The sequence below is a fragment of the Phodopus roborovskii genome, unplaced genomic scaffold, assembly GCF_943737965.1.
Source record: "Phodopus roborovskii unplaced genomic scaffold, PHOROB, whole genome shotgun sequence".
In the NCBI taxonomy this organism is placed as follows: Eukaryota; Metazoa; Chordata; class Mammalia; order Rodentia; family Cricetidae; genus Phodopus; species Phodopus roborovskii.
Window position 1 is genome coordinate 50,455,719 of NW_026126407.1, and position 16,903 is coordinate 50,472,621.

General features: G+C 45.9%; 2 protein-coding genes across 3 annotated transcripts in view; one reads left to right on the forward strand and one right to left on the reverse strand.

The window, feature by feature from the left end:
- The window catches only part of Cluap1 (clusterin associated protein 1), a 30,983-nt gene extending 29,802 nt beyond the window's left edge, over nucleotides 1–1,181 (forward strand). For both annotated transcript variants that reach the window (XM_051181302.1, XM_051181303.1), the window contains one exon: nucleotides 746–1,181. In XM_051181302.1, the coding sequence (XP_051037259.1) occupies nucleotides 746–895 (150 nt within the window). In that variant the 3' untranslated portion in view covers nucleotides 896–1,181. The remainder of the gene's footprint in view (nucleotides 1–745) is intronic.
- A 558-nt stretch (nucleotides 1,182–1,739) lies between these two features.
- Nucleotides 1,740–16,903, reverse strand: part of Nlrc3 (NLR family CARD domain containing 3) — a 30,394-nt gene continuing 15,230 nt past the window's right edge. The window contains exons 6-19 of the mRNA XM_051181301.1: nucleotides 16,682–16,765; nucleotides 16,133–16,216; nucleotides 14,603–14,686; nucleotides 13,134–13,217; nucleotides 12,450–12,533; nucleotides 11,857–11,940; nucleotides 11,306–11,389; nucleotides 10,728–10,811; nucleotides 10,252–10,335; nucleotides 7,077–7,160; nucleotides 6,391–6,474; nucleotides 5,748–5,831; nucleotides 5,318–5,401; nucleotides 1,740–5,074 (exon numbers count right to left, since the gene is read on the reverse strand). Of these exons, the coding sequence (XP_051037258.1) occupies nucleotides 4,984–5,074; nucleotides 5,318–5,401; nucleotides 5,748–5,831; nucleotides 6,391–6,474; nucleotides 7,077–7,160; nucleotides 10,252–10,335; nucleotides 10,728–10,811; nucleotides 11,306–11,389; nucleotides 11,857–11,940; nucleotides 12,450–12,533; nucleotides 13,134–13,217; nucleotides 14,603–14,686; nucleotides 16,133–16,216; nucleotides 16,682–16,765 (1,183 nt within the window). The 3' untranslated portion in view covers nucleotides 1,740–4,983. The remainder of the gene's footprint in view (nucleotides 5,075–5,317; nucleotides 5,402–5,747; nucleotides 5,832–6,390; nucleotides 6,475–7,076; nucleotides 7,161–10,251; nucleotides 10,336–10,727; nucleotides 10,812–11,305; nucleotides 11,390–11,856; nucleotides 11,941–12,449; nucleotides 12,534–13,133; nucleotides 13,218–14,602; nucleotides 14,687–16,132; nucleotides 16,217–16,681; nucleotides 16,766–16,903) is intronic.

Genomic DNA, 16,903 nt, shown 5'->3' on the forward strand with positions numbered 1-16,903 from the left:
AGATCTTTATATGAGCTCAGGCTGGCCTCATTCATAATCACCCACCTGTCCTAGCCTCTAGTGTGCTGGCATTGTAGGCTTGTACTACCATAGGCCTGGCTTTCACAGGGATTTCTGCTGGGAAGGAAGCAGACAGAGCAGGGTAGCTGGAGAAGGTGGTAGTAAGAAGAGAATTCGAACATGTATGTACTACTTGGAAATAATAATCTAGACTGGGTGGCTAGCCATCTGATGTACACGGAACATAGGACTTGCTATTAAAAAAAAAAAAAAAAAAAAAAAAAAAAAAGACAACTCGAGTTGGTGCTTCCTGGATCCAGACCATGACGGAGCTGGGGCTCCCTTCACCTTGCCTTCTTACCCACATTTGTGCCACTTTCTATCTCCATCTGGAATAGGCCTCCCTTTCCTGCCCTTCTTGCTGTCTTTCTGTCTGCTGGGTCTCTAGACTGCAGGAGCCATTCAGCATCTAGGTCTCTCAGCATGTGTTAAGGGTATTCCCAAGACATCCATGGAAAGCCAACTCCTCTCAACAACCCCAGTAAAGGCTGGTGTTTGAGTTACTAGTTATGTCCTCAATCTAGAGGAGTTGTTCAGCTGGCAGCATGCTGTGGCCCCACAACCTTCCACTGTAGGGGTATTGCTGGTTATTGCACTGTCCTTGAGAGAGTAAAGTGGGGTCTCTAAGTACAAGATATTATAGTGAGCTAGCACCTCAGTTGCATTTGCCACCCTTTTGCTTCAGGAAGACTCAGAGGACAGTGAGATTGACATGGAAGATGATGAAGAGGATGATGACGATCTGGAAGATGAGAGCATTGCTCTCTCCCCAGCTAAGCCCAGTCGAAGGGGCCGTAAACCTGAGCCTCTGGATGAAAGTGACAATGACTTCTGACCTTCTTGCCAAGGGACACAGGCAGATTAAGAGCCTCAGATTTCTAGGTAAACAGGGAATCAGCAGGCTGGAAAGGTAATATGTATTTTCTTCACTACACCATCTGGGCTTAACCATTACTGAAACAAACCCCAAACGAGATTTTCTTTTGTCTTATTTCCTACCATTTGGGAAATTCATGTGTTCTACATAATTCAAATCCATAAGAAAAGAGAAATATAAACCGACACCTTGTAAGTCTTGGCTGCTGTTGTTATTAAATTAATTTTCTGTGATGTTCAGGCCACGGAGAGGCTCCAGATTAAGTTTTGTTCCTCTCAGAGGGCTGGTATTCTTCTGGGAGGCAGTCTCTTCACAGTCCCCAGTCTGAACTGTTTGGGAACTACTAGCTGGGATATCTCAGCAAATCAGCTCCAACTCCTACTGCTATCTACTCCTGCTAGCAGGCATCCATGTGAGTGTGTGTGTACATGAGTGTTACATGTGCACATGTTCATATGTGAGCAGGTATAAATGTTTATGCTGGTATGTGTGCATGTCAGTGTGAAAGCCAGAAGACCTCTGTGATTGTTCTCAGGAACTGACCACCTTTTGGGGAGTAGGGGTGGGTCTGTTTGGGACCTGGAACCTCACCAATTAGCCTAGACTGACTAGGCAGTCAGCTCTAGGTATCTATGTTATTTCTGCCTTCCCAGGGCCAGAATTCTGAGAACACACCATGGCACCTGGAATTTTTGTGAGGGTTTGGACTCAGAACCTCATGCTTGCATGGCAAGCATTCTATCAACTGAACTATATCCTCAGCCTGATTGGTATTTACTTTGTCTCATTTTTGAGACAGGGACTTACACACAAACACACACACAGAGTTAAAAGTAAATCTTTTTTAAAAGATCGGGTAGGACAGAACTACAGAAGCATAGCGGTAACAGAAGACATGGTCTGTTCATGAAATGTAGACACAGAAGGCCGAAATGCTTGGAGAGTAGTAAGAGAATAGCAAAGTGAACTTCATATGTTTTGCTAAGGAATTACTTAAGTTTTGCTCCATGAGTAAATAGCAACCACCAGAAATAAAGTTTAAAAAAATAAATCAAAAGCTGCACATTGGTGGTGCATGTCTTTAATCCCAGTACTCAAGAGGCAGAGACAGGCAGATCTCTGAGTTCAAGGCCAGTCTGGTCTACAAGACCTATAAGAGCTAGTTCCAGGACAGGTTCCAAAGCCACAGAGAAACCCCGTCTCAAAAAACAAAAACAAAAAAAGAATAAGAAAGAAAGGATGGAAGGAGAGAGAGAGAGAGAGAGAGAGAGAGAGAGAGGAGAGAGAGAAATCACTCTGAGCTGAGCATGGTACTGCACATCTTTAATCCTAGCACTCTGAAGACAGTGACAGGTCGATCTCTGTGAGCTCAAGACTAGCTTGGTCTACATAGAAATCTGAGGGGCCAGCCCAGGCTTAGTGTTATAGGAAGAGCTCAGGCAATGACCTTGAACTAGATTCAAGTGTCTGAAGAAAAGTTCCTAGAGGTGATGCAAATCAGGGGTGTGAGTAGCAGGCAGTGGAGGCATTTTGGGAATGTACACACCTAACGTCTGCATAATGATGTACAATAATGGCTTATAAATAAACAGACTTGGGGGGCCTCAGATAAACCTATGAACAGAATGTGTTCATTTCTCTCTATATGCTCCTAAAATTCCAGTAAAACCTGAGTAAGGAAGGGAGGCAAAGAGGGAAGAATGAAGAAAAGGGGAGAGGAGAAGTAAGAAGAAGAAATTCTCATATCAGTAAATCCACAGACACCAAGAATCAGAGAAGAGGGCAGAGTGAATGACAGCAGTTTCTCAGTGCTGTGGAAAACAGATGGAAGTGGCAAAGCTGGAGAAACTGAGACTGAAGTGCCATCCTAAACAGATAGAAACAGTCTGAGATGAAGAGTAGCAAGGTGCACTTAACAGCAGAGGGTGTGCTGCAGGGAAGGATGCACAAGACAGCAACAGAGACTGTCCAGACAAAACAACAAACATAAAAACACTAGGAAGAGAACCAAACCACTGTTGTGGGTATCGGCCTGTCTCAGTTCCACACTCACATTCTGGCTTGCTTTGTGGTGATGCAGCTAGACCCAGTAAACCTTTCTCCTTGCTCCCAGAGTGCTGTGAAGCCTCGCCAGTGGGGTCTGGACAGAACTTCTGGAAGGGGACCTTCTAGGCATGGTGGGACTTGCTCTCAGCATCCTTGGAGAGTGTCCTCTGTCCTCACAGTGTTTGGGCCTCAGACTTCCATACTAGACTATCCAAGCATTTGTCTACTGACTGACTGATGTCTTTCTGTCTGCTGAGCTTCTGCTAGAAACAATGTAAGCCAGAAACCTATAGCAAAGTTGCTGTTGGCAGTGCAGGGGATAGAACCCAGGACCTACTCCACTGAGCTGGATGTAGCCCCAGTCAGAGAGCAACATCATAAAAGTACCAAAAGAAAGAGAGTAGCATTCTATACCCACAAACAGTACCCTTCAAAACCAAATTGATACAGCTTCAATTTCCAAGTACCATTCTTTGAAGATTATATTTTTCCTCCAGCCTAAGTGCCCATCAAGGACTGTTAGGTCCTTTTCATTTGTTTAGTTTAAAACCATCTCCAGACTGTTGTAATATTTTTCAGCAGTCAAGCCAGCTTTGTAAAAAGTCCTTCCATTTGGAGTTGCCACACCTCTGCAATTAGGCTTGGGTAAGCACTTGTGGCAGAAATGCTCTGTCAGTGCCGTGTCTACAGTCATGCATGATATTCATTTGCCCCATGGCTGTCAGGTTATTTTCTTCTGTTTTTCTTGAGACAGGATCTCATGCAGCAGAAACTGATCTTGAACTCACCATGTATCCAAAGACAACCTTGAACTCCTAATCCTCCTGCTTCCTCCAAGTGCTGGAATTACAGGTACATAACACTGTGTCTGGCTTAAGTTTAATCCCTTTGTTACAACAGCATTTGTCACCTTACTTGCTAAGATACTTCTTTTCTTACATAATCGGGTTAACACCGCTCCTTATTAGCCTCCATGATAATTCATCTGAATGTTTATTTTTATATTTTTGTTTTGGTTTTGAGAACCTCTCAATGTAGTTTAAGCTAGCCTCAAAGTCATGATCCTTCTTTCTCAGCCTCTCAAGTACTAGAATTACAAGTGTGTGCCTCCACACATTTGTGTGCACCACCCAACTGGACTCACTTTGTGGCCTTTATAAGCACTTATCTTAGTGGCTTAGTTGAGATCTATGAAGGTCATTTAGGTTTTCCTATTTCAATCAGACAATGGAGGGAATTTGCCACATGGAAGCATAGCTTATTTGTCTCCAAGGGAAAGTCATTGCCACTGTAGAGGTTTTAGATGCCTAAATAGGATAATGGCATCAAAGTATCAACACTTAATTTGCAATGGATAACCAGTGTGCTGGACTCCAAATATGGCAGACCATTCTACATGTCTGAGAGATCTTACAGAACGCAGAGCCTTTGGAGACTTAAACTCCAGAAACTTAGAATTAACCTTTCATTTATCTTCACAAATTTCTCATATTTTCTCCATATGTATCTAAGGGTCACAGCCCAAACCTTTTTTCTTCTCTTGAGAAAAGAAAAATTGAGCCCATTATCACCTTTGCCAAGCTGAGGTGCTTACTGAGCTTGAAGACTGCACCTGGATTCAAAAGACTGAAGATGTTAGCCATGTGAGTGCACAAGAGCAGAAACACATTTGGTTTTGTTGTTGCTGTTTTGTAACTTGGGGCTATGAAGACCCCAGGGTATGAATAAGCCAGAACCAGCTTCCTACTTTGTGGAGCTTTGAGATTTTGTCCCTGAGTGCCCCTTGGCAGCAGCTCCTTCTCTTCTGTGTGCTGTCACAGAGTATCCATCTTCCCTCTGACTGACACATGAAAGACATGTGTGGCCTCTGTCCAGGAAACCAGCTTGAGAGCTGGCTCAGCAGCATTCAGGTTCCAGGAAGATATGCAGAAACAGAGGTAGGTCACTGATGAAAAGCTTCCAGTTGAGTCTCTGCGTGGTCCACCAGGAACTTGCTTTCCTTACATTTCCACAGTGCATGTGGGAGCATTTGTTTTGATAGCATCTGAGATCATCCTGGCACCAGATTCACCAATGGGATTTCCCTGGAGACTAGAATAGAAGAATTAGGGCAGAACTTAGCACCTGCAAGTTGTCTTTACAGGTATTATTGCTATAATAAATTTAGGACCCCCTTGAGCCTTTGCCCTTCTGGGGCCCATTTTGTCATGTTCCTTCTTAGACCTAGTTTCCCTATGGAAACTTCATGTCACCTGGCTCCCAGAATAGGGCTAAAGGCAGAACCTGATCTGGGAGCAGTTCTGAGACTCAGCAGTAGCCACTGTGTGTACTCACTTAATATGATGCAGACCGTGGTTCTCAGACAGCGCAGCAGCGACATATATGGCCGCGTCCATCCCCAGTGAGTTCTCTTGGAGACTGGGCAGAGAAGAGATGGAGGCACCATGATGAGCCATCAGGGCAGAAGACACTTAAGGAGGCAACTGCCTTGTTGCGATGTGGATAAAGTAAGTAGTTCTGGGCTGATTGTCCACAGGCACCATAGCAACTGTAGCCAGGTACTCTACTCAAGACCATAAATTCGATTTTTAAGTAAAGAACTTTAAGGAGAATGAATAACGCTAACTTCATTGAATGTGGACAGTAATGGGCAGGACATTATGGATGTTTAACAACCAGAAGGAAGCAACTAGAGGAAACTGTTCTATCCCAAAAGTGCTGGCAGAATTGCACTGTGTTGCACATGACTCACACAATCACTTACTTGAGTCTTCGGAGACTGGAGTTTAACTTCAGAGCATTTGCCAAGGCCTTGGCACCAGCTACCCCGATGTCATTTCCTCGTAAGCTGTCAGGGCAAGCAAGAAGCCTTAGGTACAGGGATAGGCTGAGTGATGACACTGATGTCTCCCCAGATGGGTGTGGGGTTGTGCGACATTTCAATCACAGAAGTCCTAAGCACTTAGGGAAGGAAGCCTATTCTTTTTTTCTACTCCAGAGAAGGAAAACCTAGGCTGAGATGGGAGGGGAATCTCTCCATCCAGGGGTTCTGGGGAGGAGGAATGGCAGGGGCATGCTGAGAGCCTCATAGAGCTTGAACCCTAACCCCAACCCCACTCCAGGAGATGGCTACTGGTTTCTATGATGTGGGAGGAGGGAAGGGAGTCTATTAAATAGATCCTTTGGTTGTGTTTGTCTGGAGCAGGCCCAATCCAGAACATAGTGCCATAGTGACTTCAGGGAAGGACATAAAGTGGGGACAGGGAAGATGGAACATATAACGAAAAACAGTCATGAAAATTATCTGTGTCTATGTAAATGGATATTTGTCTTCATGGTTATTTGTTTTGAATCTGTAGCTTGATTTCTTCGAGCAAAAGTCTTTCAACAGACACTGGTATACTCACTCGAGAATCTCCAAGGTTCTGTTCACAGCCAGTGCCTCCCCAAGTGCCTGGGCCCCTTGGGTGCCAATGGAGGCCACCTGTAGGCTATGAGCGGGAGTGCAATCAACATGGGTAATTGGACCCCTGTGCTCCTGGCTCCTCCCTGCCCTGGGCTAGGCTCCCCATCATATTCTACACCCCTTAGCTAGGGCTAGAAGTTAAGAAATAGCACTAAGGATTGATTTATTTTTCTTTTTTGTTGTTTTTTTTTGTTTGTTTGTTTTGTTTTGTTTTGTTTTGAGACAGGGTTTCTCTGTGTAACAGTCCTGGCTATCCTGGAACTTGCTTTGTAGACCAAGCTGGTCTCCAACTCACTGAGGTCCGCCTGCCTCTGCCTCCAGAGTGCTGGGATTAAAGGTGTGTGCAACCAGCACCCGGCGCTAGGAGTGGTTTCTTATGATTCTTCCAAGAACACTGCATCTCCTATCTATACTTTAACACCTAAGGACAAGATCTAGACAGAGGATGGGAAGTAAAGGTGGTCTTCCAGAAGGGCTGGGGTGAATGCTGTCTCTACCTTCAGTCCTTCCTAGATGTTTGATTACCCATCACTAATATTAGAAAAACCAAACAACTTTCCTAGACTGACAAAGAAAGGCAGCTGTGCCATGAGAGGGTAGTGAATGGGTGATCTACTGGGGACTTACTAGAGAGCAGTGAGGGTTGTGTTCACCTTCAGGGCCCTGGCCACTGCAGAAGCTCCTTCATCCCCTATGGCATTCTCCTGTAAACTGAACACAGTATGGTCCATTGGCACACAGGTGCACAAGCCAACACTCTGACCAAGGCCTATGGGGTTTAGGTCCTTTACACACACCAGACCTACATCCAGTCACCTACACCTTAGATAATTGTCCTTCTGGAAAGCCATTGTGCCTTTGGCCTCATATTAATACACAGAAGAATCCGAAAGTTTGTGTGAATCTGAACAAAGCGTCAAAGTGAGACAAGGGGCATGGGAATTACTGCCAACAAGGCTTGAGACCAAAAGGTATGATTTCAAAACCAGTGGGAAGAGATAAATGGGCATTGACATGTGTAAGGAAGCATTTTGTTCATTAGCAAACATCTGAGTGTGTCCCATATGTTGGGAGTGCCAAACAACAGGCACTGCTGTGCCTTGTGCTGGCTGGGTTTTCTGTCAAGTTGACACAGCCAGAGTCCTCTGAGACCATGAACATCAATTGAGAAAATGCCTCCATAAGATTAGCCTATAGGCATCTCTGTTTGAGGCCAGCATGGGCTACAAAGTGAGTTCCAGGACTATAACACAGGACTATTACACAGAGAAACCCTGTCTTGAAAAAACAAAATATAAGTTAAAAAAAAAAAAAAGAATAGCCGATGGGCAAGCCTGTGGGCTGTTTTATGTTCTGATGATTGAAGTAGGAGGGCTCATTGAATTGTGGGTAGAACTAACCTTGGATAGGTAGTCCTGGGATACATAAGAAAGTAAACTGAGCAAGTTAGGAAGAGTGAGCCAATAATCAGCGTTCCTTGGGGGTCTCTGCTCCAGTGCCTGCCCTGGCCTCTCTCAGTGATGGACTTAGAAGCTGTAAGGTGAAATAAACTCTTCCTCCCAAAGTCCCAAAGTTTGCTTTTGGTCATAGTATTTTATCACAACAATAGATGGGTAACTTATTAATGCCCTCTCAGAACTCAGCTACAAATGAGCAAATCGATGTACCTGATCTATGTTGCCGGAAAGGTCAGCAGAGTGTCTATCCCAGTATGGTACCCAGAAGGAATAAACTAAGCCAGAATCAGGGAATGGGAGACAAAGAAGGCTGGTACATCTAAAGAAACCTGGGAGACTGCTGAAGTCATGGAGTGATTGATGAGGCTGAAGCCTGGAGGTGTGAGGGAGGCAGACCTTTGGGGACCTTGGAATCCAGGTTTTAGGGTTACACTCAACTCTGCAGGTCATTTAAGGATCTCACCCATAATGAAGAATGATGGATGTTTCAGAAAGATCGCAGGCCAACTGTTTAAAGGGATGGACTAGATGTGGATGGAGGTCACCTAGTATGGCAGGTGAGTGGTGATATGGCCTGGATGGTGGCAGCTGATGGAAACCGTGTGAAGTGGGCAGTGAAAAAGAGGGCCCACAGGACATGGAAATGAGCTGGGAGTGGAGGCAGTGCCTCCAGCTGCACAATTGGTTGGTCCAAGGGTCAGATGGAGAACTAAGAAGCCAGCTTGTGGGCAAGAAAATGCAGCAGCTTGCAATACCTGTGAGACATTGAGGGCACAAGGCATCAGAGGTGTGGATATATGGGCTGATGTTCAAGAGACAGTTACTTTCCTGTTGCTGATAAGACACCTTGACCAAGGCAACTTATAGAAGAAAGAGTTTACTTGGGGTTTATAGTTTCAGAGGGTTAGAGTCCTTGACCCTCATGGTGGGGAGCATGGCAGCAGGCACCAGACAGACACGGTCCTGGAACAGTAGCTAAGAGCTTACATCTGGATCCACAGGCAAAAGGCAGGGAGAGCACACCGGGAATGCTTTGGGCTTTTGGAACCTCAAAGCCCACCCCCAATGACACACCTCCTCCTCCTTCCCATAGAATTTCACCAACAGGTCACCAAGTATTCAAATTTATGAGCCTATGGGGTCTATTCTCATTAAAACCACCCTATATCACTAATGTAGGAGTTATCAGTAGTTTGGAAACTAGAATCCTGGGAGAGGAAGAGCTCCCAGAAAAGTTCAAGGCAAGAAGCTCAAGGGCAGAACTCTGAGGAGCTCCAGTCTCTAGGAGGAAAACAACAGGAAAGAGGGAGAAGCAGAAGCTGGTGAAGTGATGGACTGACAGAAGGAGAAAACCGCACTGTGATGCCAAGAAAGTTCAAAAGGCTGTGCTCCAGGCTGGGGAGGTGACTCTAGCTTAAGTGCTTAACTCATAAGCAGAGGGAGCTGAGTAAGTTGCCCCCAAAGTTGGCTGCAGTATCACTGTAACCGCAGCTCTCCTGCAGGGAGAGTGCAAGCCTGGCATACACAGCAAGGCGGTGCTCAGACAAGGTGGAAGGCACCTGGGGAGATCCACTTACCTCCATATATACGCCATGGCGTGTGTACACCCTCACTATCACACATTAGTACATGCACTCACATATGTGCACACACAAAAATTTTTAAAAAGGGACAAGTTTGGGGTTAGTAAGAGCTCAGAAGGTAAGGTGCTTGCCACCAACCCTAATGACCTGAGTGTGATCCTTGAAACTCAGAGTGGAAGGAGAGAACCAGCCCTTGGAAGGTGTCCTCTGACCTCCACACATATGCCAAGGCAAGTGCATACACACATGCACACACACTTCTTTAAGACAAAAAAGAAAGTACCAACATGTTACCAGGAAAAAACAAAAAACAAACAAACAAAAAAAAAAAAACCCCAAAACCCTGCTGCTCTTCTGGGGTGTAGCTCTGCCATAGAGCACGTGATTAAGATTCTTGTGGCCCTAGTTTCAACCTCTGGCATTTATATGCACACACAAGCTATAGATCACAAAAGACCACATGAATTTACTCATGTAAAATGTCCAGAATGACTAATGCTTTGCAAGGATGGAAGTGAGAATGGAAAGCAGCTACAACACACAGCATCTCTGGGGTTAGGAAATGTTCTAAAATTGGTTGCTGTGATGGTTGCACAGCTGGTTCTTGTGTGTGGATTATATTAGTAAAGTTATTGCACACATGCCTTGTTTCAGTGAGGACTGACCCTACTCTGTGGTCTCACGTAGAGGAGGCTGTTGCTGAGGGTCATCAGGCCAGCCCTGTGCCTGGAAACTGGCCCTCATTCCTATAGGCACACTTACTCTAAGGTTGTCAGGGTCCTGTTCAGCTGGAGTGCTTGTCCCAGAGCCCTAGCTGCACCAGCCTGGATGAAGTTCCACTGCAGGCTATAAAGACACAGACACATGACCATAAGGCCCAAGAATGGATCTAGAGACTCTAAGGCATCCAGGATGGTCTGGTGGCTGGGTGAATCTATGCAGGATATGGTGTCCCCAGAGGACTAGTGTTTACTAGTGGTAGCCATGTGAGCAAGCTCAAATATTCTCCATAAAGCATACATCATGCCAAGTGACAGCCATGACACTTGCCTCATAATCTAGATTTGAGCATAACCTCAGGAATCCAAACCCAGGATGGGGTATACTTGCTGGAGGCAGGTAGCCTGAGAAGACTTCAGGCATGGCCCAAATCAGACTCCATCTTCCACAGTTGGTTTGTGGGTAGCTCCGAAACTGGGAGAATGGAGATTGGGGAGGGGTAGGGATAGTAGACTTACTGAAGGTGTGTGAGACATTGGTTTTCTCCTACTGCTACTGCAATGGCCTGGGCACCTTGGTCATGGAGGAGGTTGGCTGTCAGACTTGGAAAAAAGGAACAAGAGCAAGTAGGAGCCACTGTGAAACCCCCCATTCTGGTCACTAGGGGATCCCAGTCATTCCACATCCTTCCAAGGGACACACTGATGTTAGGCTTGTGTAGCTCATGCTTATGGAGAACTCTGGTGTGCCAAGCACACTAGAGACTATCCCATGTTTAACTTTGAGTGGTCACAGGCCATGCGACCAGAGTACAGCCCTGTGAACAGGATTTACTGCCTATTGGCATGGCCCCATGCCAACTCTTAGGGACCTCTCTCATGTGCTTGTCTTCTCCAGGCACAAGGCTGGAAAGTTCTTGTGTCAGGGTTGCCAGTAGGTATCAGGTCTCCTAGCTGCCCTAGTCCAACCTTGTGAACTGTGAAGATTCCAAGGGTCTAACCCATCATTATGGTGGCCACCAACCCTGGTGTCTGATTAGGTGAGGAAGCACAATCTCCCTTTGACCTCCATCCCTCCAGACCCAACTATTACATACTCCAAGTGCTTTAGAGTGTTGTTCATGCAGAGAGCTTGAACGAGGGCCTGGGCTCCCTCTGGGCTGATGGAGTTTTCTCGTAGGCTGAGGAAAGATGAGACTCTGAACATCCAATCATGCAAGTGAGGCTTCTGACACAGCAAGCCCAGATGTCTAGGCTGCCCAGACCACAAGAAACCACAGACAGGCCATGGGCTTCCTGGGCCATCTGGGCTGAAATGTGAAAGAGCCTGTTGTAGCCAGCCAGGGCTCTAGTCAGTGTCCCACCCAGGACTACAACCAGTGTAGGAATACACAGGAGGAAAAGGACAAGGCCTGGGTTATGATGGGTGAGTGGCTCCTGAAGGGCTTGTATGTAGAAGGGAGCTTCCCACTGGGGCCACACTCACAAAGTAGGGAAAGGGGTAGGACCAAGACCATACCAACTACAGATTTTTCTACAAGTAGTTTTCTCAGTCCCAGCCTTTTTTCCCCCAAGTCCCAAAGGCCCTGTATTCCCACTGGTCAAAAGGGCAACACCCTGGTTATGAGGGTTGGGGGTCAGGACTTACTTGAGACTGGAGAGTTTCTGGTTAACACAGAGGGCTCGCATCAACACTGCCGCTCCAGTGTTACTGATAGCATTGCTCTGTAGGCTACACATAAAGGACAAAACACTGCTGATGTGCCTGTCCCAGAACCCCCTGGGTTCAACAAGAGAATTGGGGAGTTGGGAATTTCCCTCCTCATCCCTCTTTCCCCTCCCATCACTCTTTCTAGCTCCTTCCAGGTAAAGGCAATGTGGTTTAGCATAAGCCCTGAGGCTTAAACTGCCTTGACTTGGGGGCTGCACACATCCTCAAGGAAGTGCTCCAGAGAAAGTGATGCAGCAAAACCACTCTACTATGGTGGCAGTGTCCAGCCCACCCTTGCCCATCTTTCAAGGTTTTTCTTCAGCCACGGGTGCTTGCTTATGGCAAGGCATTGACCATGTTATTCTAAAACCTGCAAAGAAGTGGAGCTGGTAGGTAGAATAGGACAAAAGGTGGCTGGAGAGACAGAAGCAGCACTGTCAGGGTGAGGGTTGGTAGGGTTCTCTTATGGAAATGGATTCTGCCATGGTAAAATATCATCCATGGGGGGGGGGGTTCTACAGCAGACTCACTCTAGGTTCTCCAGGCCCTGGTTCACCTTCAGGGCCTCAGCCAGAGCCATGGCACCTCTATCCCCAATGGTATTACTGGAAAACCTGCAAGAGACAGATGGTGGTGGGCTGGGTCCAGGGCTTAGAGCTCAGGGAAGACCACCTATGTCTCAAGGGTGTCCAGTGCATTTCATTTGGCATGAGCTGTGTTCATCTGTAGTCTCTGAAGGTAACCCCTATCTTCCTTAACTCTTTGGAAAGAACTAAGGTTCAACCGTGCAAGGTGTTTGTGGGACTTTATATGAAAATGGCCAAGAAATGATGTTTCCTTCTGAGAACAGGGAAGCAATAATGTAAACGAGCCCATGACATTTGGGGCTCACCCAGTTCTGAGAGGCTGGGTTTCAACTCTCCTTGTCCAGCTAACCTGCATTCACTCACCCATCAGTTTATCTAAATCTCCTATATACCCCTCTTTCCATCTAGCCATCAGTCTAGCCACTCATCCATCCACCTACTTACCCATCAATCTACTCCTCCATCCATCCAACCATCTATCACCTCCTACTCATCCAGTCATCCATGCATACATCTTCTTGTCCCTTCATCCATCCAACTATCCCACCATCCATTCCTCTATTCACAAATATGTAGGGTGTGCTGGCCTTGTGAAGAATACCAGTTTTGCCCCTTGGCCTTTCTCACATGAGTTCCTTCAGAGTCTTGTTCAGTTTCAGGGCATCTGCCATCCGCTGGGCTCCTGTAGGCCCAATTAGGTTCTTCTGTAGTCTGTGGAGATGAGATTGGTCCATCAACAAAGCCATCCACAGTCATTCTCAGGCCAAAGCTAGTCTGGGTTTTGGGTGAGAGGTCAGGGGCATAAAGGTACTATCTCCATTTACACAGCAATTGAAAGGGGAGAATTAAGGGGAAGGCTGGGAGCAGAGGCTGGTGAGTCTCCTGTATGTGAGACCTCCACACACAAGTCTGCCAGGTAGCAAATATACTTCTATCTGGGCCGGCACTCCACCTCCACCTGAAGAAACTTCCCTGGGAAGAGGTATAGAAGGATAGATGAAGAAGGACCTTTCCTGTGTAAAATACCTTCCATTTAAAAGAAAGACACAGATGCCTGGCTCAGCAGGTAAAAGTGCTTGCCACTAAGCCTGGAGACTAGAGTCAATCCCTAGGTTCCATGTGATGGAAAGAGGAAACTGACTCAGTTGTCCTCTAACTTCCATGGCATGTGATGTGTGTACACACACACAATAAAGAAATAAAACATAAAATAATGTACCTGTACTGTACATGTCCACACATCTTTTTTTTTTTTAGAGGAAAAAGACATCTCCCTTTTTCTAGAATATTTTCTTGAGGAAGCTATAGATTGTAAATCTGTATTCTGTCTCCTTGCAAACTCCATCACCTGCCTCTGGCTTCACAGCCCAAGGGTGTGTTTCTCTGTGTTTGTTTGGGTTTTTGAGACAGGGCCTCTTTATGTAGATCAGGCTGGCCTTGAACTCACTATGCCAGGCTGGCCCCAAACTCACAGAGATCTTCCTGTGCTGGGATTAAAGATGTGTGTCCCCATATCATACCCCCTGGGGTCTTTCTAAGGACCTTCCACCAAGGTAGTGCCCCATCTCCCTGCTGCTATGGGAATTAGCCTGGACACGTGGCTCCAAGTTGGGAAGTACCAGGTTGTCACAAATGTTGTAGAAACTTTGCTGGGGCAAAAGCAGCTAAGGAGCACCTGTGACCTTTCTAGCTGGTGCACCTAGGACAAGCTGCTGAAAAGTGGCATCTCCAGCTCCTCATACTTGAAGACAAGTTGTCGTTGGCCTTGGGAGCACACATGGGATGGTTGCCTCTGCTGGGCTGTAGGGACCTCTATCTTTGCAACCTCACTGCCAGGTTATCTGTGATACTGCCTTATAGTCAGATTAGAGAACCATATGCTCTTTTTCTATATCTGTGGACATGATTTCCTGGGTGGCAGGAGTTTATTTTCAATAATTTTGTGAAGAAGTTTCTCTGGAGAAACAGGTGACATCATGTTTTCCAGGGACCATACAGGTGGGTCAGAAAGCCTCAGGACCACCTCCTGTTTTCTCTACCAGGGACAAGGCAGAAGCTCAGAGGAGAGAAGAGAAGCAATAAGTTTGTCTACTCACTGTAGTATGGAGATTGTCTGGTTGGAGGCCAGGGCCTCAGCCATGCACATGACACCATTATCCTTGATCACATTGCTTTGGAGACTACAAAGGTAAAAAGAGGTGTGTCACCAGTGGCCTAGATTTGGGACATTTGCCTTAGAGACCCTAGACAAGAATCAGCTGACTTCCATGAAAGAATTTACTGATGATTATGTGCCCTCCGAGTGATCCACTACTCAGGAAAGACTGTTAGCCCCCCTGTATTGAGTCTCTAAGTAGCTGCCTGCCAACTAAGAACAAGGTGTCCATGCTATCTACATCAATTAAAATAAGGTCATCATTAGTCCTCATCACAATCAAGAGCCAGAGTACCCAAATATCAATGAAGATGTGGAGAAACTAGAAGCCTTACACTATTGACCACAATGTAAAGGGCCTAACCTCTGTGGAAGACAGTCTGGCAGTTCTCAACCTAGACTTGGCACATGACCTAGCAATTCCATTTCTAGATATATTCCCGCAAAGAATTAAAGACAGGTACTTGAATATTTCTACACAAACGTGGCCAGCAGCATTATTCAGACAGAAGCCCACTGAATATCTGTCTGTGCATGAGTGCATAAGCAGACTTGCTCCACCCATACAGTGACGTACTATTCGGCTATTAAATGCAAAATAACAACAAAAAAGTATGCTATGCTATGTATGAATCTTGAAAATGTGCTAGTTGAGGAAGACAGACATAAAGTTCTTATTGTATAATTCCATTTACATGAGATGTCCAGAAAAAAAAAAAGGAAAAGCAAATACTAAGAGTCAAAAACATTTTGAAACTAGACAGAGGTTGTGGATGCACAACATTGTGAATATAAAAAATGCCAGGTGTTGGTGCACACCTTTAATCCTAGCACTGGGGAGGCAGAGGCAGGCAGATCTCTGAGTTCAAGACCACCCTGGTCTACAGAGAAAGTTCCAGGACAGCCAGGAACTTGCTATCTCAAAACCGCAGAGAAACCATGTCTCAAAAAAGCCAAAAATAAAATGAAACAAATGCCAATGAACTATATACTTCACAATGGCAAATTTTATATTATTAAATTTCACCTGGTTATGGGTGTGGTGGTGCACACACTTAATACTTGGGAAGCAGAGGCAGGTGGATCTCTGAGTTCAAGACCAGCCTGGTCTACGTAGTGAGCTCCAGGCCAGCCAAGGCTACATAACCAGACCCTGTTTTAAAACAACAACAACAAAATTTTCACTTGAATAATAAAAGTAGAAAACCAGAACAGTAGTATACCCCCAACTAGATGGACACAGCCACAGGCTCCTAAAAGGGACACAGCAAGCCATGCCCAAGCAGTCATCTCCTGGAAGGCAGGCTTTTCATTGTCCTGAGAAACTGGAGTCTAACAGAAGCACTCGAGTTAGGGCAATATGAAAGCCGAAGCTCGCTGGATTCCAAAGCTTCCATTTTTAATCCTCTCCCACTCCACAGCGGTTTTGTTTTCTGGGCCCTCTCCTGAGCCCAGGAGTGAAGCCACATACCTCAGTGAGGTTAGAGTTCGGTTTTTCTTCAGAGCATCTGCCAGCGCCTTAGCCCCCTGTGGTCCAATGGTGTTACTCCGGAGGCTGGTAAAAGCAAGCAAAAAAAAAAAAAAAAAAAAAAAAAAAAAAGTTGACTGGGGTAGGGAGAAGAATCAAAAGAATCAAAATAGCACTGACATTGTAAGTCTACAATTCTTAAAGGGATGAACTGTTTGATATATGGCAGAGATCGTATGCATGCATGCATGTATGTATGTATATGTGAATAAGGGAGTTCCCCAAAGTGGCCCCACACGACGAGGAAAGGGAAGGGGATGTGGTGGTCTAGTGGACCAAGTGTGGAGATGATAACAATGGCTATAGGTCAGGGCCAAAAATCAAGTGTTTTGTGAGAAAAAGTTCAAGAGACAAAAGAAGTGGTGGCTTGGTTTGCTCAGCTGTCCTTCCAGTCAGCCAGAAGGACATGTAGTCAGCAGGACCCACTCTGGGGAGCTGGGGAAAAGATGGGGAGACCTCAAGACATTTCATAGACAGGCCTGTCCAACTTACTCTAGTGTGATGAGACTTCTGTTCACCAGGAGGGATCTGGCCAGAGCTTTGGCCCCTTTGTTACCAATCTGGTTCTCAGTCAGGCTGCCAAGAAAAGGGAAAGTGGTTATTTCAAGTCCATGCCTCTTATAGCCTCTTCTGTGGTATTAGGCTCATGATTACTTCTTGCTTGCCCAGCATCACCCATGAGAATGTAAGCAGAAAAGCAGGAACAGGAAGACC